This window comes from Podarcis melisellensis (genome assembly GCF_964234715.1).
Source record: "Podarcis melisellensis genome assembly, chromosome: 18".
NCBI lineage: Eukaryota > Metazoa > Chordata > Lepidosauria > Squamata > Lacertidae > Podarcis > Podarcis melisellensis.
The window spans coordinates 7,917,809-7,938,076 of NC_138536.1; the positions used below are offsets into that span (position 1 = coordinate 7,917,809).

Sequence of the window (20,268 nt, forward strand, 5' to 3'; positions counted from 1 at the left end):
CAAACTTACTTCAGAACATACAAAAGGTTAAAATAATAAAAGAGACTCAAATTACCTCAACTTCCTAAGAATCTGTGTGGATCCTTAACGAAAATATATTTTTTATAACAATAAATTTAATAAAGTCTCCATAGATATTCCAAAACACCTTTCTTCTTATACAATTAGTAAAAATAAATACATAATTTCTTCTTGACTCCCCACCTCTCCTTTCTCAATGTGTGTTTTTATTACTCCTTTTTATCAGATGTTTTAATATATATATGCTTTTGTATGGTAATTTTAGCAGGTAATTTCACCATTTCAGCATATTCCACCAGTTTCATAAGCCATTCCACTTTGGTGGGGAACTCTTTCCATTTCTGTGTATATAAAGTTCTAGCTGCTGTGGTTGCATACAAAGTTCTATTGCACCCTTCATTGGAATGCTACAGGTTGAATTGCTGAGAGCTTAGTAAGCTTTCCACCAATTTGAAGTGTTGAAAGTTTAAGTAGGATGCAATCTTGGCTTATTAACCTCTTCTAAATGCTTCATCAGTGGCTGTTCTGCCAATTATTTTCACTTCCCATCTGATCTTGATTTTGCTCTATAAATGGGGACCTGAATGGGAGGAACCTGAGTTGGAGGAGGAGGAGGCCTCTCGCTCTTCCTTCCGGACTGAGCATAAGATGCCTCCTCTTAAAAGGTTTGTCAGGCAGGGAATACAACTATTTGGCATCGTCTCATTGATTCCCTCCAATGCTAAACTTGTTGCTGGCTCATTCGTAATCTGGTGATCCACTCAACATCAGTGCACAATGTGTCATATCCTGGACGACGCAATAAAATCCATTGTACTCCAATCAAGGCTTGGCTAAGGTCAGTTGCTACTCTTTGGAACAGGGAGCAGAGCTTACACAATACAGAAATTAAACCAGCAGACTACGGAAGATAATTTAAATGATTTTCTCTATTTATTAATATACAAAGTTTAGGAGAATGAAATGATGTGAAGTGAACTTCTGAATGATGCAGCATACCTGTAGAAAATGGAGCACAGGTATTTGAATATCTAGCAATGACATAACTAGAAAGTATGGTTGAATATCAGAACTGATATGGTTAATATCAAAGCAAACAGACTAAAAAACCTTACTCCTGACTCCCTCTAGACTATCTTGTTGTGAGATAAATACAAGTTCCCTAAACACAATATTATTAAAAGATAGTAGTTTTCAAACTAAGGGCAGTACACCAGGACTCACTGTAATCCTTGGCAAAGTAAGAAACCAAGAACTTTTCTCCCATCTTCCTGTTCATGTCAACAGGACTACATAAAACCTGGGCTAAGAATGAACACAGTCTCTTTCAGAGGTGGAAAAGGAGCAACATGGATGAGTAGCTGTGTTTCCTTTATGCACTTCTGGACATCAAGGAACATGGAACATTTTAAGAATCAGATGCCCCTTTAATTTCTGGTTGTCAGGTGCTCCTTTGTGTTCAGATCAGGCCTCAGCACAACAAGGTAGCACTTGGGGAGGAAGATGCAGCCCAGAAGCCCAGCACTGGAGGCCAACATAGAGAAGATCTGCACGGCCACCATGTACTTGCCCTTGGTGCTCAGGTAGGTGGGCACAAAAGACACCCAAACACTGCAGAAGACCAGCATGCTGAAGGTGATCAGCTTGGCTTCGTTGAAGGAGCCAGGCAGCTTCCTGGCTAGGAAAGCCACCGTGAAGCAGGTGGCAGCCAAGAAGCCCAGGTAGCCGAGGGCAACGTAGAACATGGCCACAGACCCTTCGTTGCATTGCAGGATGATCTCTTCCACCTGGGAGTGCATGTCGGGCTCTGGGAATGGGGGAGAAGAGCCCAGCCAGATGGTGCAGATGAGAACTTGCCCCCCAGAACAGGAGATGACAATGGAGTTGGCCAGACTCTTGCCCAGCCATCTCCTCACCCTGTTCCCGGGCTTTGTGGCCAGGAAGGCCAGCACCACCGTGATGGTCTTTGCCAAGACAGAAGAAACAGCAGCTGAGAAGATGATGCTGAAGGCCGTTTGTCGGAGAAGGCAGGTCTCTTTCCTTGGGCGCCCGATGAAGAGGAAGGAGGACAGAAAGGAAAGCAGGAGGGAGACGAGGAGGATGTAGGAGAGGTCCCGGTTGTTGGCTTTGACTATGGGAGTGTCCTTGTATTTAATGAAGATTCCCAACACAATGCCTGCTGTTATAGAAAAGAAGAGGGCAACTGAAGCTAAAAACATTCCTAAATATTCTTCATAAGCCAGGAAGGTGGTAATTTTGGGGACACATTGATCTCTGTCCTTGTTTGAATGGTGATCTTCTGAGCATTTGGTGCAATGTTCTGCATCTGAGGAAGAGGAAAAAGAGTGGCTGCAGCATCAGTTACATCCCTAATAATCTGTGCTCTGCTACGTTTTGAAAACCTCTGTGGTGGACCTCAGGAAATAAGAATGTTAAAATAGGTAAAGCAACATTGTGATCTAGGATAAACTGAGTAGCACTCCGCTTCTGTTATCTGCATTGTTTGGATCCTGCCTAGTCCTGAAGAAACAGCTCTTTAACTTGACATTTTAAATGCAGTTTTCTGTTGCTTCCATGCAATGTTCATAGTAGTGAGATCAAAACAGTCCATTGATTATATTGTAATAATTTTCATATGAAGTATTGTTTATTTTTTATTGTGCTTTTGCTATTAAAAATTTGCTGGTTTGCATCACCTGTCCATTATTTTTTATAATTATCAAAATTATTTCCTTTTTGGTGTGACTTGGTATAAAAAATAAAGAAAGAATGCTTTATGGGCATTCCTCTCATAGCTGCCCACTTTCAACCCCAGAGATTTCTTCCTTATGGCCACTCCTTTCAACTCCCTTCCTGAATGTAATAAAGTTGATTAATCCTATGGATGTCGAGGAAGAATCCACATTCCCCAATGTCTGCAGAAATCTCACAAAAAGTGGGTGAGACTGAATTTCTGCCCTGTGTTTACTCTCTCCAGAAATACCTTCCCCCTTGGAGTCACCCACCTTCCTGGGCGGAGAAGGTCCCTTCCGCACACTGAGCACAAGCATAGCAGCAAACGGGCTTTCCTTCCAGAACCATCTTGGTATATCCAGGTCGACATCTTTCTGTACACCTGGAACGAGGCACGGCCTAACCAGGAAGACAAGAAGGTGCAACAAAGAGGAACAGTTGGGAGTATTTGTGGGTATGTAATTTGCTCATAGAGTGAATTGAAACGGATCTCTGGACTGCAGCCTTTGACCCCCTCATCAGGGTCCTTTCAACCCCCCACTGACCATTGGAGTGACCAGAATATCATGTTCTTCATAATTCGTTCAGGAGAACTGAGGTTTGCACCACAGAACTCTGTTTCCTCTTCTCCATTTACCTGATTCCCTGCTTAATAAATCTTCAAAGAAAGTGGCAATGGAGTCTGAAATGTGATTTCCCCAAATTTAAGGATTCGGATAATCTCTCAACCGCTAATTAAGACACATTTAATATGACTTTTCCAAATATTGGTTTCCCTCACTCTGTTCTTGAGGCATGCAAGGTTTCCTCTTGTCGCTGATCTATTTCCCTAGTTGTTTCTAGTTCATGTGCCATTCCTTAACATTAACCTTATATTACAATAGGGTTTGCTTTTTTTAATTTCTCATCCTTCACCAACAGCTGTGCACTTCTCAATTCCTGCACGTACAATAGTTTAACGTTTGCAACATCTACAAGTGAGCTTACTCCACAAATTTTAAAATCCACAATAAATTAGTAATTATAATTTCTAAAATAAATTACTTTCCATTCTTCTGCATGTATGAAAACCCAATAGTTCGCTTTTAATAGGTATTTTCCCTTTTCCCTAGCGGTTTTCCTTTTTCTTCTTATCTACATAGTCCTTTCTGTCGAAGATTCTGTCCAGAATTTTTAAATTCTCTGTCTGGCTTGGAAATAGATGGTGTCTTCTCTGAGGACCTCTGGGCTCTATCTTTTCTCTGAACATCCCAAATCCCCTCCTATCTCAGCTGCTGTGGGAAGAAGGAGTGGTGGTTGCAGTTGTTATTGGACGGTCAATACATCATTGGTCAACCTGATCTACCATAGTCTTTTTGCAGCAGTTGTTGAAGGAAAATCATATTTAGGATCTCCTAGCCTCCCCTTTCTGTGATTCCCCCTACCTTGTTGAATTTCTTGGGCCACTCAATGGCTTCTGGGTTAATGGTGAACTTTATGCTAGCAGACGTCTCTCTCCTTATATTCCCAATTTTCACAACGACATGAGACTTATTGGGAGACATCGCCCAGTTCATAATATCAAAGTCCGCTGGCAGCTCCCAGTTCTCATCCAAGCATAGCCTGCCTCTGGAAGTATTCAGACACCGGATTTCTCTCAAGAAAGGGTGAAGCTGGAATGACAGAGGAAAGGACCAGCACTAAGAAAGCGTGAAGCCAAGATGGATATCTCAGTCCTACTCACTTCAACCTCTTCTGATTTGGGGCCTGCATGTAATGTATCTCATGTAGACTGAAATTCCTATTCAGCCATTTTTATTACTACAGAACCTGCAAGTGCCCCAATTTTCCAGGGATGTCCCTGAATTAGAGACAGTTTTTCATTTGATCCTGGAATGTCCCACTTTTCCTTAGAATGTCCCTTTGTTCATTGGAGAAATGTTGGCGGATGTGGAGTTATCCAACCCGCAAGCCGTCCAATTCTGTATCGGAAATTTTAATATGTTTAATATTTTAGTAAGAATTTCTCTATTTTGGGAGCTGCCCAGAGTGCTGAGGCAACCCAAAAAAATGTGTGGGGTATAAACAGTGATATATTTCTAGCAAAAAAGGTGCCGAAACTCACCAGGAATACCTCCCGCTGCGAATGGCAATGGTACCCACCTGAAAGGTGCCAGAACTGAGTTTGAGTGAGTCCCAAGCCCCAGAAAAAAAGCCCTGGGTATCTACAGTAAGATTACCATTATGGAATGGGATGTCCCTATTATTATCAGAGAAATGATGGGCAGTATGCTATTATTACTAATACCAATACTAACTATGATATTTTACAGGTCTATCCCCAGTCAAGATCAGCATCTGTGTGGACTGCAGTTTGCAAAAAGGGGGAGGAAAAACCTGCCACGGCTGTAGCCTTTGGGGTCCCCATTGCTCTCCTTCCTCCACCATCAGCCTCCTCTGGGATCTAGATGAAAGCGAAGCATGCAAGGCCTGAGCCACAGCCTGAACATGGATGTAAGTGCCATAGCGGTCATGAGACAGGACGGTCTCACGCTCCTCTTGGGGCAATGGATGCAGTTTCTCCTCCTCTCTGCATCTTGCCCTGCCTTTCACAGACAACAGATGCTTTGAATATGAACACTGAAATGCTTGATTGAAATAATCCCCAAGATTGGTCTGCAATTTATAGTTGTCACCTTTGCTGCTCCTTATTCTGGTCTGAATTGCAAGGTACAGATAACCATGGAGGTACTGGAATAAATTTGGAGGGATGTAAAAGCCAGTTCTGATTTCTAGCAAAGCTGTTGTGATCCAGACTTTTGCCCCTATTTCCTTCTCATATGCAATGTTTATTGCCAGGAGTAGAACGATGCCCATTACATTGGTTACATAGTAAAAAAATACCCCAACTTCTCTCCGTAGGAAAAAAGGTTTCCCAGGCCTGAAAAATTGATCTGGATCATTTTCTGGTAGTCTTTGTGAAAAAGCAATGCAGATCCCTCTCCTGAGCATCAGAGGTTTCACAGCGCTCACAAATCTTTCTCCATTGTCATTGTCTGGAGCGAAGAGGCCAATCCACGTCCATCCAAAATGCAGGAGCAATTCAACAATCCCCTGGTACTGACTTTCCTCTTTGGGAGTCATCCGGTAGACAAAAGGGAACAGGGTTTTACCTTCAAGAACCTGGGCAGTGAAACCATAACTGATCTAGCAAGGAAAGCAAAAGATCAGTAATTTATTTTAGTTTCATCATAACGGTTATTTAATCATATGAAATGACTGATATCTAAATCTCTGCTGGCTGAGGCTGAAGGGAGTTTTAGTCTGAAACATCTGTAGGTGTCAAGTTGGTGAAGGCTCAGATTTGAAAAAGGGATGTTGAATCCATAGCTCAGGATTTTCCCGTTTTGAAAAATATCCCCACTTGACCCCTCCCAAGAGAAAGTAGAATCTTAAGCAGTTGAAATTCTCTTTCCCTCCATGCTCTCCCACTACTTACCTGTGGGATTTTGTAGATGCCTGACAAGGCTGAAATCACTCTTGAGATGAAAGTGTTGCTTCTTTCAAGAACAGCCAGCAGGGGATTCTGTTCTCCACAGTGATAATTGGGAGTATTGCATCCACTGCCCGCAAGCAGCTCTAGCATGGCGTCCGAAGTCATCCCTGCATCTAAATAGTTCTCATAGATGTTGTAGCCCAGGGTGATGTTGGGTAAGAGCCTGAGATCCTGGTTGATCTCTTGGATGGTGAACAGGAAAGACAACATGTACCAGTAGATCCTAGCTGGCTCCCTGCAATAAATGAATCCTTTAAAAAGAGTGAAACTGGTGTTCATATTAATGGGGGTGGGGACATTATATGATCCAAAAAGATTAGTATTTATTGATTAATCCTATTGCATTAATATCAAACCATTTACAGCCTAGTATAGAATAAAAATTTGGAGATCTCTGCTCCCTGACCGGAGCTTTGATGCAACAGCACACAGAGCTGTTCAACAGTGGAACAGACTCCCTCCGAAGGTGACCATGTGTCATGGATGCTTCAGGTGAGATTCCTCCGGGTCCCTTCCATCTCTGCAATCTATGATTCTATTCTAACGTGGTTCTATGAGTAAGAAATGAAGGTGCCCCTCAAAATGTGTGCTATACTGGGAAGTTGCTGCAAGGGCTGCTTTTGCTCCAGTGGTCTTTGGCTTCTTCCAAGGGGCTTGACTATAGGTAGATAAGAGACAATTTTATTGAAGGAGGGGAAGCACCAAATACCTCAGTACACTTTTACTTAGAAATGAGGCCTGGTGGCTTTCAGGTTTGAGTGTGTGGTAAAACCTATAATTTTGCACATGTTTTTCATCAGTGACTCCACCAATGAGGACACCCCCTGGTCTGTATTATTTTATATAATCATTTTCTTTGAAGCATATCATTCCACCCATAAAGATCCACCCATTTTCAAGAGTTTCTTAAAACGCTTCTAATTATTTTTAAAAAGACAGTGACAGAAAGGAAAAAGTCCTGGGATTGGAGGAGGAAACCTTTAATGTAGCCCATGGTGGGCTGTAGGTCTCCTGTGATCTTGTGTCAAGAGAACTGGGCTAAGGTTGTTCACAAATGATCCAAATAGAATAAACAGAAACTAATTTTGGCAGCTTGGAAATTGTTTGAGTTTCATGCCTCCCTCTGGGATAGGAAACAGGTACCTATGGATTCCAAGTGAAGAAATATCAAACATCTCACTACTTAGAAATGAGGCAAGTTGTTTGTGGGTGAAAAAAGGAATAATTCCTTTTCACATTTTAGAGACCTGACTCCACAAACAAGGAAGTCTCCTGATTCATATTATTTTATTCATCATTTCCCTTAAAGCACATCTTTTCTCCTCTTCAGCTACCAAATGTCACCCAAAGGATCTTAAATTCCATTTGTAAAACTGTAGCATTCCCTAATGACAGTTTCTGAATTGTCCAAATGGAATAATATTGAATAAAACCCTTGAGCCTTGGAAATTGCCTGAGTTTCATGGAAGTGGGAAAATTCATTGCATCCTTTTGACTCCTGACCAGATTGATTGGCATCCTTACATTCTACTAAAAGCAACACTTAGTGTTTCACTGAGGAAGACCCAGAGAACATTGAATTAGGAGAGATTTGTGTGGAATCTTTTACTGGACTCCCCAGCTCCCATCACCCTAACCAGCAAGACCAATGGTCAGGGCAGGCTACTCCTGCAACATCCGCCCTTTGCTCCCCAGCCCTGAGAAAGGGGCTCTTTCCTTAATAAATAGGAACCACTAGAAGGACTGGAGGACCGTGAAACTGTGAAGTACATACTCTTCAGCCCTGGCGAAGGGTGTCTGAGAAAAGTTGTATGGCGTTTCCTCATAAAGGTGTTTTGGAGATATGATCCCACTGATGAGAAAGTGTCCAGGCCGGTAGTAATTGCGAGCATCCGTTTCATCCCTGACCAGATTCAAGGGGCACTTCGCCTTGTGGTTCCCGCAGACTCCAAAGGGCATCATGAGCAGCAGAAGCAGCAACAGAAGGAGCAGGGATCTCATTCTGGCTCTGCCTCCTCCTCCTCTTACCTGCCAAGGAGGCGAAGCAGAAGAACCCAAAGACTCTTTCAAGGCCAGACTGGGTGGGCTTTCCCAATCTGGGTGGTGTTCAACTCTACCTTCAGAGCTTGGAAGCACAAGGCAGGCACACCCCTCTTTCGCCAGCTCTGCATCTTGACTCAGTCTGTCTCCAACACAGGAAATATTCTCGGCACCAACTTTTTCTTTCACAGCGCAATTAAGATTGTCATGCTACTTGCTGAGGCTGATGTAACCTCCAGAAATATCTCCTGAGCACTTAGAAGATGGGATTACTATAATTTTGATTATTCCAAGTGGAATAAGTTTCATCATGCTGACTTTCTGGAGTCTTGAATGGCTTAAGCAGCAGGTGCAGAGCTGGAGAAAAACATGATGGAGAAAAGTCAAAAGGTGTTTTGGGGAGTTGGAAGTTTGGCCTGAACTTTGCTCACAAGGACCAAAGAAGGAGCTGGATCCGACCATGGACTCTCCTTCCTTGGAGGTTTTGAAGCAGAGTTTGGATGGCTATCTGTTAGAGATGCTTTAGAGAGCCAGTGTGGTGTAGTGGTTAAGAGAGGTGGACTCGTAATCTGGTGAACCAGGTTCGCTTCCCCACTCCTCCACCTGCAGCTGCTGGGTGACCTTGGGCCAGTCACCCTTCTCTGAAGTCTCTCAGCCTCACTCACCTCTCACAGTGTTTGTGGTGGGGAAGGAAGGAAAAGGAGATTGTGAGCCGCTTTGAGACTCCTTAGGGTAGTGATAAAGCGGGATATGAAATCCAAACTTTTTCTTCTTCTAGTTGGCCACTTTGGGTGGATTATTATTATTATTATTTTTAGTTTATTACAGCCATAGGCCCATATTCAATAGATCATGCAGCAAAACAGGTATAACAAAGTAAAATTAACAAATTAAAATACATTTAAATCAAGTACATCTCAAACCGTAAATTTCTACATTCCATTAAAATAAGAACAATATAGCGCTTAAAATATGAAATTATCAATATAAATCAATATTATTTAGGCAAAATCAATAATCATAGAGTAATCCATTTTTCCTCTTGTAAACTAATACTGTTATCAGAAATCAGGCAACAGAAAGAGACCTACTCGGATCAGAATCTTGCAGTAAATGTATTAGCTGTTTTTCCAAGGAGTCACCTGAGATTTCCAATAATAAAGGGGACAAAAATCTGATCCGAGAAACTGAATGTAGTGGACAACAGAATAGTATATGTTGTAAGGATTCTATAGATCTATTATCACATACACACACCGCTGAGATCTGACCATTGGAAAATCTATTATTCAAGACATTGGAAGGAAAGGCGTTAAATCTTGCCTTAATAAAGGCATATCTGTGGACCGCTACAGACAAGGAAGTCAAATAAGATGGTATCTGCTGAGAGGGCACTATGCCAAGATTTAATGGTGAGCAAGTGCCACTACCCAAAATGGTGCTTTGTTGTAGGTCAATCTCCTCAAGTTTTTGAGTGAGGATTTTTTTTGCTGTGGCTAGGTCCAGTTCCAATAATTCTGATGGAGATAATCCATAGGTCACTACTTTAGAATGGATCTCTTTTGCCCATAGGACGGGAAAATCATCTCTCCAAAGGCATTGGATCAGATACAGATTCAGGAGCCTATGCCTTAAGGACAACCAGTAGCAAAGGCTGCGCCTCCAGAGAGTATTTTCTAAAGATGTAGTTTTTAATTCTAGGCGAATAGCTGCGTTACTAACGCACTATGGAAGTTTTAGCAGTCGTCTTAGAAATTGATTTTGGATTACCTCCAAGGGCATCAAGTTTACTGCGGTCCCCCATAAAGGAACAGCATATGCCAATGCTGCAATTACTTTAGCTTTGAATACTTTCAGGGCAGATGGAACATGAAGAGCCCCGTCCGAAAAGAAAAAGCGCAAAAGTGCAAAGAATAGGGCCTTGGCCTTGTTTAAAATATATGCAATATGCGCCTTCCGACCCAGATTATATTGGAGAATAACTCCCAGGTATTGAAATTTATAGACCTGTTCAATAGGTTTCCCATCTAATTGCCACTTATAGGATTTCTGACTTTTTGAAAAAATTAGTACTTTTGATTTAGATTGATTTATAGTAAGGAAATTGGTTTTACAGTATGAAACAATTTTTTTTAATGCTCTCCTGAGGCCAATTCTTGAGAAGGATAGAATCACAGCATCATCAGCATAGAGTTGATGTTGTTCTGAGCAACAATAGTTTGCGAGACGGGGGGGGGTTAGGTGGATTTGATTCCTGCCAATCCCTTCTGGTTCTCTCCCTGAAGGGAAGTAGCATGTTGGTGGTTTTGAAGCCACTTCAAGTGAATTTCCACCCCCTTTTTGAAAAGCTTCTCCAACAGAGGGAGGCTCTCTGGGGTTGGATGAGGGGAGAAACTTTGCTCTGAGCCTTAGGCTCTCCCTTCCCCTTTGACATTTTCTGAGGAAGGAGACCTTCTGTTGCAGATGGAGCCAACTTGCTCCTCGTCTTTGAGCAGAAGCTTCTCTACTCATAAACAAATTATCTGCGCAGAAGCCAGGCTAGCATTCTAGCAGCTTTGTTATTCTTTATCAAGCTATCTATCTATCTATCTATCTATCTATCTATCTATCTATCTATCTATCATCTATCTATCTATCTATCTATCTAATCTATTTCCTAAAATCCATGCACCACTTGATTAGTGAAATAACTGTTGCTTATCTCCCTTTGCTGAGCAAGGTTTGGAGCATGTGGCCGCACACCAGTTGGTGGTGGTGGTTCCAGTCCTACTTGGATGGTCATTCCCAGACGGTGTTTCTTGGGGAATGCTTTTCAGCGCTGGGAACCTTGAATGTGGGGTTCCGCAGGGCTCAGTCCTATCCCCCACATTGTTTAACATCTACATGAAATCGCTGGGTGGGGTTATCTGGAGGTTTGGAGTATGTTGTCAGAATTATGCTGATGACACTCAGCTCCATTTCTCCTTCACATCTGCAGGTGAGGCAGTGGGAGTGCTGGACCAGTGTCTTGCCTTGGTAATGGACTGGATGAGAGCCAACCAAATGAAGCTCAGTCCAGATAAGACTGGGGCACTGTTAGTGGGTGGTTCCCTAGACCAGATGGGTGTGAGGTCGCCTGCTCTTGATGGGGCTACGCTTCCTCTGAAGGAGCAGGCTCATAGCTTGTGGGTACACCTAGATCCTTTGCTGTTGCTCGAGGCTCAGGTGGCCTCAGTGGCCCTGAGTGCCTTCCATCAGCTTTGGTTGGTGGCCCAGCTACGCCCCTATCTGGACAGGGATAGCCTAACTACTGTTGTCCATGCTCTGGTAATCTCAAGGTTAGATTACTGCAATGCGTTATACGTAGGGCTGCTTCTGAAGACTGTTCGGAAACTTCAGCTAGTACACAATACCCTGATCCTGGTCCGACTGCACTGGCTACCAATTCATTTCTGGGCCCCATTCAAAGTGCTGGCTTTGACCTAGAAAGCCTTAAATGGCTCGGGACCGCCATACCTCAAGGACCGCCTCTTTCCATATGATCCTACCCGGACCCTGAGATCATCTTCTGAGGCCCTTCTCCGTGTGCCCCCTCCTTGAGAGGTTCGGAGGGTGGAAACATGGGAACAGGGCCTTCTCTGCAGTAGCTCCCCCCATCTGTGGAATGCTCTCCCCAGGGAAGTTCGCCTGGCGCCTTCATTATACACCTTTAGGCACCAGGCAAAAACATTCCTTTTTGGTTGATTTGATTGACATCCTTTGCCCATCCTTTGGAGTACTGTGTCCAGTTCTGGGCACCACAGCTCAAGAAGGACACTGACAAACTGGAACGTGTCCAGAGGAGGGCAACCAAAATGGTCAAAGGCCTGCAAACGTTGCCTTATGAGGAACGGCTAAGGGAGCTGGGCATGTTTAGCCTGGAGAAGAGGAGGTTAAGGGGTGATATGATAGCCATGTTCAAATATATAAAAGGATGTCACATAGAGGAGGGGGAAAGGTTGTTTTCTGCTGCTCCAGAGAAGCGGACACGGAGCAATGGATCCAAACTACAAGAAAAAAGATTCCACCTCAACATTAGGAAGAACTTCCTGACAGTAAGAGCTGTTCGACAGTGAAATTTGCTGCCAAGGAGTGTGGCGGAGTCTCCTTCTTTGGAGGTCTTTAAGCAGAGGCTTGACAACCATATGTCAGGAGTGCTCTGATGGTGTTTCCTGCTTGGCAGGGGGTTGGACTTGATGGCCCTTGTGGTCTCTTCCAACTCTATGATTCTATGATTCATTTAAAATGTGGTTCTTTTTTGGGGTGTTATTGGGTTGTTGTTTTTATTTTGATCATATATCTTCTGGTTTTATATATTAATTTTGTTCTGTGACCCGCCTTGAGACCTCTGCGTATAGGGCTGTATATAGATTCATCAAACAAACAAACAAGTCAGCTTTCTCAGGACCTTTATTTATTAAATTTATATAGCACCTTTCATTGGAATGCAACAGGTTGAAATGCTATAAGACTGAGAGTTTAGTCAGCTTTCAACTTGTATGGAGTGATGAAAGTTTAAGTAGGATGTAATCTTGGCTAATTAATACAAATGCTTTATCAGTGGCTTACAAAGCATTTCTATCAATGGAGAATGTAGACGAGGTTCCAGTTGTTGGCTTTGACTATGGGAGTGTCCTTGTATTTAATGAAGATTCCCAACACAATGCCTGCTGTTAAGGACAAGAAGAGGGCAATGGAAGCTAAAATGATTCCCAAATGTTCTTCATAACCCCAGAAGGTGGTACTGTATTTTTTGCACCATAGGACGCACTTTTTCCCCTCCAAAAATGAAGGGGAAATGTGTGTGTGTCCTATGGTGCGAATGCAGGCTTTCGCTGAAGCCTGGAGAGCGAGAGGGGTCGGTGCGCACCTATCCCTTTCGCTCTCCAGGCTTCAGGAGAGCCCCACCACCAGCCCCACAAGCTCGGGGGACAGCAGGGAGGCGGAACGCCGCCATCCCGCTGTCCCCCAACTTGGTTAGAAGGCTGGCGGGGGGAGAAGCCTGCTCCTCCCCGTCGCCAGCCCCGCAAACTCGGGGGACAGCGGGAGAGGCGCAGCGCGCCCTTCCCGCTGTCCCCCGACTTGGCTAGAAGGCTGGCGACGGGGAGAAGCCTGCTCCTCCCCATCGCCAGCCCCACAAACTCGAGAGACAGCGGGAGAGGCACAGCGCGCCCTTCCCGCTGTCCCCTGACTTGGCTAGAAGGCTGGCGACGGGGAGAAGCCTGCTCCTCCCCATCGCCAGCCCCACAAACTCGAGAGACAGCGAGAGAGGCGCAGCGTGCCATCCCGCTGTCCCCCGACTTGGCTAGAAGGCTGGTGGGGGGAGAAGCCTGCTCCTCCCCGTCGCCAGCCCCGCAAACTCGGGGGACAGCGCTGGGCTCCTGCTGCTTGCGGAGAGTTGCCTGCATGCTGAAGCCTGCGCGCACTGAGCTCAGTGCGTCCAGGCTTCACGGACCTCTCCGCAAGCAGCGGGAGCGCTCCCACGGCTTGTGGAGACTTGCCTGTTTGGGGGCTGGGGGGAAAAATAATTTTCCCCCCTTTATTTCCCCCCCAAAAAACTGGGTGCGCCCTATGGTCCGGTGCGCCCTATGGTGCGAAAAACACGGTAATCTTGGGGACACATTGGTCCCTGTCCTTGTTTGGGTATTTGGTGCAATGTTCTGCATCTGCAGATGAGTTTCTTCAGCATCCCTTACATCCAGAACCAGCTGTGTACAACTATATTTTGAAAATCTATGCTGATGTGGGGGAGATCATGAGATGATAATGTGTAACAGGGAAAGAGGGGCAAGAATAGTTTGTTCATTACTTTTTAAAGTTGTTTATGTGGTGTGCAGGTTTTCTCTCACTTTTGTTCACCAGAGCAGCCTTGTGATTTAGGGCATAGCTGAGGGGCTCTATGCTGTCGTCTTTATTGTATAATTGCTGCTGGATGCTGAAGAGATACCTCTTTACCTTGACCCTCGACACTTCGTTTCTTATCATTTTATCCTATATTTCTTTCATTGATGTACCAACTTCCTCCATTGAGCTTCAACTAACGACCATGCTTCTCCCTTTCTCTTTCCATCTTCATAACAATATTGTGAGGCGTGCTCAGGATGGCCCTCTTTGCATCAGAGAAATGTTGGAGGGTATGCTGTTATCCGACCCCCAAGATGCCTGAAGGCAGCCCTGTACAGGGAAGTTTTCTTAATGTTTAATGCTTTCTTCTGCTTTTATCTCTGCTGGAAGCCACCCAGAGTGGCTGGGGCAACCCAGTCAGATGGGTGAGGTATAAATAATAAAGTTATTATTATGGAATCGGACGTCCCTATTTTCATCGGGGAAATGTTGGAGGGTATGTGTGGATGATTATTTACATCTCAGTCTTGGGGAAGGGTGTCTGTGTACAGACATATAGAACTTGCTTGTGCAAATGTTTTGGAGATAAAGGTAAAGGGACCCCTGACCATTAGGTCCCGTCATGGCCGACTCTGGGGTTGCGGCGCTCATCTCGCTTTACTGGCCGAGGGAGCCGGCGTACAGCTTCCGGGTCATGTGGCCAGCAGGACTAAGCCGCTTCTGGCGAACCAGAGCAGCGTACGGAAACGCCGTTTACCTTCCCACCAGAGCGGTACCTATTTATCTACTTGAACTTTAACAAGCTTTTGCTTTTGAACTGCTAGGTTGGCAGGAGCAGGGTCCGAGGAACGAGAGCTCACCCCGTCATTGCGGGGATTCGAACCGCTGACCTTCTGATCAGCAAGTCCTAGGCTCTGTGGTTTAACCCACAGCGCCACCCGCGTCCCTGTTTTGGAGATATGATCCCACTAATAAGAAAATCTCCAGGCTGGTAGTAATTTTGTACATCTGTTTCATCCCTGATCAGATTCAAGGGGTATTTTGCCTTCTGGTTCCCACAGAGTCCATGGGGCATCTTTAGCAGCCGAAATAGCCAGAGAAACAGCAAAGGTTTCATTCTGGCTCCACCTCCTCTTCCCCCGTGGCTCCTCTGATGCCCTGAGCCAGCCAAGCAGAATACAGTGGTGCCCCGCAAGGCGAACGCCTCGCAAGACGGAAAACCCGCTAGACGAAAGGGTTTTCCGTTTTGGAGGCGCTTCGCAAAATGAATTTCCCTATGGGGTTGCTTCGCAAGACGATAAAATCTTGCGTCCCCCCGCGGGGTTTTTCCGCCCTTTTCTTAAGCCGCTAAGATCGCTGATCAGCGACACATACTTAACAGCTGATCGCTGGAAGCCGCTTGACAGCTGTAGCGCTAATCTGCTAAGCTGTCAATGGGCTTGCTTCGCAAGACGAAAAAACCACTAGACGAAGAGAATCGCGGAACGAATTATTTTCGTCTAGCGAGGCACCACTGTAATTGAAATACTCATGCAAGACGAAAGCTGCAGTGGCTTTCCCAATCTGGGCAATGTGTTAAGCACATCAGCCTTTCACCTGCACCAAATCTCGGAGAAATCTGTCGGTTTCTGGCACAGGAAATATTCTCTGCACCAAAGTTCTTTTCCAGCCACTGTGCAATTAACAACATCACACTGTTGTTGCGCCTGGTGATTAGGCAATCTCCAGAAATATCTCTTGAGCTTCTGGAAGAGAAAATCACTATGATTTCGATAATTGGAAGTGGAAGAAGTCTCACCTTGATAACTTCTGGGAGCCTTGAGTGGCTCAAACAGCAGATGCGGAGTTAAATCCGGGATGGTCCCTGGAAAATAGGGGCATTTGGAGGGTCTGTACATCACGTGTTTTGTCTTGGCAAAACAGGACACCTATTTGGACTGCTAAGCTCAGGGGAATCCCCAGAGCTGAGGCCCAAATCCATACTCGCAAGTGAAAATGAGAGCAGGAGTATCAAATGGGTCGCCCAGGAATGCTGCCTTCAGGACCAAGGCAATTTCTAAATAACGGCCAACAAATGATATGGAAGTTGGGTCTATTAAGATAGTAAAATAGCAGCAATACACAGATCCTTTTACCCAGTAAGAATTCAATCAATCAATCAATCTTTATTGGCATGCAGGGAGGACAGGAATATGTAAATCGACACATACAATTGACACCTGTTCACAGGAGGAGATGCTTTGAGATAAAACTTGACAGGCCTAGTAAGGTTAGAAAGTACCATTCAAGTCTTTTGCCCATGTAGTTTAATGGCTTTTCTCAGGTATTCTTCTACTTTCTCCATATTCTCATGCCCACAGCTATTCAGTAAAAAGGAAACTGTGGGAATCAGAACAATTGAATCTCTCCTTCAGCACGGGGCTCAAACATTTGATGACTGCATAAAACGGACAGTGGAGTAGGGTTGCCATATCTCTTTAGAGCAAAAAAGAAGACCCTCTTTTCTCAGCTTGGGCTGGCAGTAGCCATGGCATAGACACTACAAGTCCAGGCTTCGATTATCTCCCCCCCCCCCAAAATAATATTTATTATTCTCAGTAAATAAGCATAATACAAGAGAATTAACAGTAACAAAAACAAACACGTCGGGGTCACCAGATGTAGGAATGAAAATCAGGGGAGACGAGTAGTAGGTGTCACGAGAGGCGTCTGCCGGGGTAAGCCCCGGGAACTCTCTTTTATTGATTATTACAAACATTGCCACAGGTGTGCTTGTGGCTGATTGGTTGCTACAAACACAAAGCAACTTGTTGCTGATTGGTTAACATAAGTACAAGGTGGGAATTACATATGAACATTAATCACCAGTAGATTAAAGGCTGGGAAACGAGGTTGGAACCAGACAGGCATGAAACCTCCTAATTAAATTATAACTAAAGATTGGTATAGCATGACTAAAACAATTACTAATGATTGATCATAACATGAAAGAATATAACAATCGAGTTCCGTAGATGTGGTCAGCTATGCATTGAGAACAGGTCATCATGAACTTAAAATGAACTGAGCAAGGAGGGAATGTCTTGGTGTTTGGAACAGGTTCGTGAGACTTCCCAGAATGCCAGAGAAAAGAAGCAAGAATTCCCATAATGCCGCAGTTATGTGCAGGAACAGAATTTCCCTTCAAAAGATAACAGTATCAAAAACAAACAAAAGATAAAATGGAAAAAAGATAGAAAAAAGGGGAAAAAATAAAAATATACAATACAGCATAATGCCACTTAATTAATTACAATTAAGTACCATCCATCTTCATAAACATAGTATTTGACTTCCTCGAGTCTCTTCCCTCTGAATTTCTTAGTAATTATCTGTAGCAGTTTCCAATATCAATATTTCTAAAAAACCAAATCACAGTCATAATCATATTACATCACTTTCCTTATCGTGCATTTTCTTATTTATAAATTTAATCCCAATTTAATCCTAGGCCTAATTGATTCTTTCAATTGGTTACATATCTTTAATATTACAATATTTATTCAAATAAATAAAGGCTTCGATTATCTCACATAAAGAGGTAGAAAATAAAATCGGATGGCTTGAACAAAAATCCTTTGAATCTGCTAATAAACCCGGTAAGCTACTAGCATGGTTATTTAAAAAAGGACAACGGGACAAAATAATAGGGAAAATTACAGATAAAGGGGGCACAATTAATGAACCAGGAAAAATTAAAGAATGTTTTGTAATTTACTATAAAGATCTATATAAAATGGAAGAAAATGATGAGGGCAAAATGGAAGAATTCCTTACTCGTAATAGTTGACCTACAATAACAGAAGAAGAATATGAGCAACTAAATGCCCCGATAACTATTACTGAATTACGGGAAGGAATTGCCAAATCCAAAATGGGAAAAGCACCTGGTCCAGATGGAATTTCATTAATGTATTAGAAGAAATTAGAAGAAATTATTTTACCCATATTAGAAAGCATTATGAATAAGATCTTAGAAGAAGAGAAAGTTGCAGAATCCTGGCAGGAGGCCCTCATAACTTTATTACCGAAACAAGGATCTGATTTGACCAAAACCAAAAATTATAGACCAATTTCTTTGCTAGATTCGGATTACAAATTATGTGCAAGAGTTTTATGGCTTTAATCTATTATGGCTAATAGATTAAAGAAGATATTGGTATGAGATCAAACTGGTTTTCTACCAGGGAGACAAATAGAGAATAACACAAGGCTATTAATAGACATTTTGGAATACCTAAAGATGAGGCTGGATAAAAAGGCAGTTCTGATGCTAGTGGATGCCAAAAAGGCCTTTGATAGTGTATCTTGGAAATTTGTGCAAAAAACTATGGAGAAAATGAATCTAGGAGGAAAAATGAGTTGTGGAATTCAAGCAATATATAAAACACAAAAAGCAAGGTTGATTATAAATAACAAAGTATCAGAATTATTTAACATCTCAAAGGGCACAAGACAAGGTTGCCCATTATCGCCACTGTTATTTATCACAGTCCTAGAAATACATCTAAAAGCAATAAGGGATGATCCAAAAATAGAAGGAATAAAATTGGGGGAAAGAGTATATAAAGTGAAGGCCTTTGCTGGTGATCTGATAATTACAACAGAAAATCCTCTAAAAAGCATATTAGAAACATTATCTAAAATGAATGAATTCGGACAGCTACCAGGCTTTAAATTAAATAAGGAAAAAAACAAAATTACTAGTGAAAAATTTGGAAGAAAAGGAGAAGGTAGAGTTAGAAGAGAGGACGGGGTTAAAAATAACAAATAAAGCCAAATATTTAGGAATTTGGATTACAATGAAAAATATAAATCTCTATAAGGATAATTATGTAAGAGTCTGGAAAGAGATAAAAGAAGAACTAGAAGTTTGGAGCCGATTAAAATTGTCATTATGGAGAAGGATCTCTACAATCAAAATGGTCATGCTACCGAAGATGTTTTTGTTTCAACCCGTCCCAATTATAAGTGGGCTCAACTGCTTCAAAGATTGGCAAAAAAGATCTAGCTAGGTGTCAGGGAACTGCCATCGGAGAGTCAGGTGGTGGAAGGGCTCAAGGAGGCTAGGAGAGCCTCGGATGCTGAGGAAGGTACCAGTAGGGGGAGAGGGAGAGTTCCTGCAGAAACTCAATCGGAGGAATGGCTCCAAGATGTTTCCAGTGAGAACAGCGGGGAGGGCTCAGGACCTCCGCTGGGGACGCCCACTCCGCGGAGGAAACTGTCACGCAGAGAATCCAGAAGGAGAGTTTCCGTCAAAGAACTCTTATGTTAGCGTAAATTCCGGAAGCGCCCACTGACGGATTCTGCCAGCGATTGAGGTAGCCATGCACCCATGGCTCCGCGGACTGGGAAAGTTTAGGAACTGATGGTAAAGCTTGGAGGGCTTAAATGCTTACGCACGAGCAGCCTCCTTTTCCCATTACACTAGGTTTATCTGGAAGGTAAGAAGCCTAGGATTAAATTTAAATTGTTAACAGACTCAAAGGATAGGGGAGGTTTTGCACTTCCTGATCTTAGATTATATTATGAAGCATCATGCCTAGTTTGGATCAAAGGTTGGATAACTCTAAAGAATGCTAAATTATTAGATATTGAAGGATGGGACAACATAGTGGGCTGGCACGGCTATTTAGGTTAGAATAAGGTTAGAATACACAAAGGATCCCTTAATCACATTATTAGGAAAGCAATTTATGAGGTTTGGGAAAGAAATGAAAATTTGTTGGAGTCCAAAACCCCCTGGTGACTCTCACCAATGGAGGCAATGGCAGTCAAAAGGAAAAATATGGAATCTAACTGGCAAACATATAAAGAATTACTGGAAGAAGAAAATACAGTGGTACCTCTAGTTACGTACTTAATTCGTTCTGGTGGTCCATTCTTAACCTGAAACTGTTCTTAACCTGAGACACCACTTTAGCTAATGGGGCCTCCCACTGTCGCCCCCCGATTTCTGTTCTCATTCTGAAACAAAGTTCTTAACCTGAGGTACTATTTCTGGGTTAGCGGAGTCTGTAACCTGAAGCGTATGTAAC

General features: G+C 43.3%; 2 protein-coding genes across 5 annotated transcripts in view; one reads left to right on the forward strand and one right to left on the reverse strand.

Moving 5' to 3' along the window:
* LOC309360855 (uncharacterized protein) overlaps window positions 1-11,940 on the forward strand; it is a 143,993-nt gene extending 132,053 nt beyond the window's left edge. The window contains exons 8-9 of one of the 4 annotated variants that reach the window (XM_081895800.1): window positions 6,660-6,781; window positions 11,307-11,940. In XM_081895800.1, the coding sequence (XP_081751926.1) occupies window positions 6,660-6,781; window positions 11,307-11,310 (126 nt within the window). In that variant the 3' untranslated portion in view covers window positions 11,311-11,940. Of the gene's footprint in view, window positions 1-2,998; window positions 3,089-6,659; window positions 6,782-7,619; window positions 7,705-8,234; window positions 8,362-11,306 lie in introns of those variants that run through there. The other 3 variants (XM_081895799.1, XM_081895798.1, XM_081895801.1) reach the window with 3 other exon arrangements.
* Window positions 1,434-8,290, reverse strand: LOC309360982 (vomeronasal type-2 receptor 26-like; the record flags this gene model as incomplete). Its single annotated transcript, XM_081895995.1, has 6 exons — window positions 1,434-2,347; window positions 3,027-3,153; window positions 4,179-4,406; window positions 5,131-5,940; window positions 6,233-6,524; window positions 8,064-8,290. The coding sequence occupies 6 exons, from the start codon at window positions 8,288-8,290 to the stop codon at window positions 1,449-1,451; spliced, it is 2,583 nt and encodes an 860-aa protein (XP_081752121.1). The 3' UTR covers window positions 1,434-1,448.
* Window positions 11,941-20,268: the final 8,328 nt, after the last annotated feature.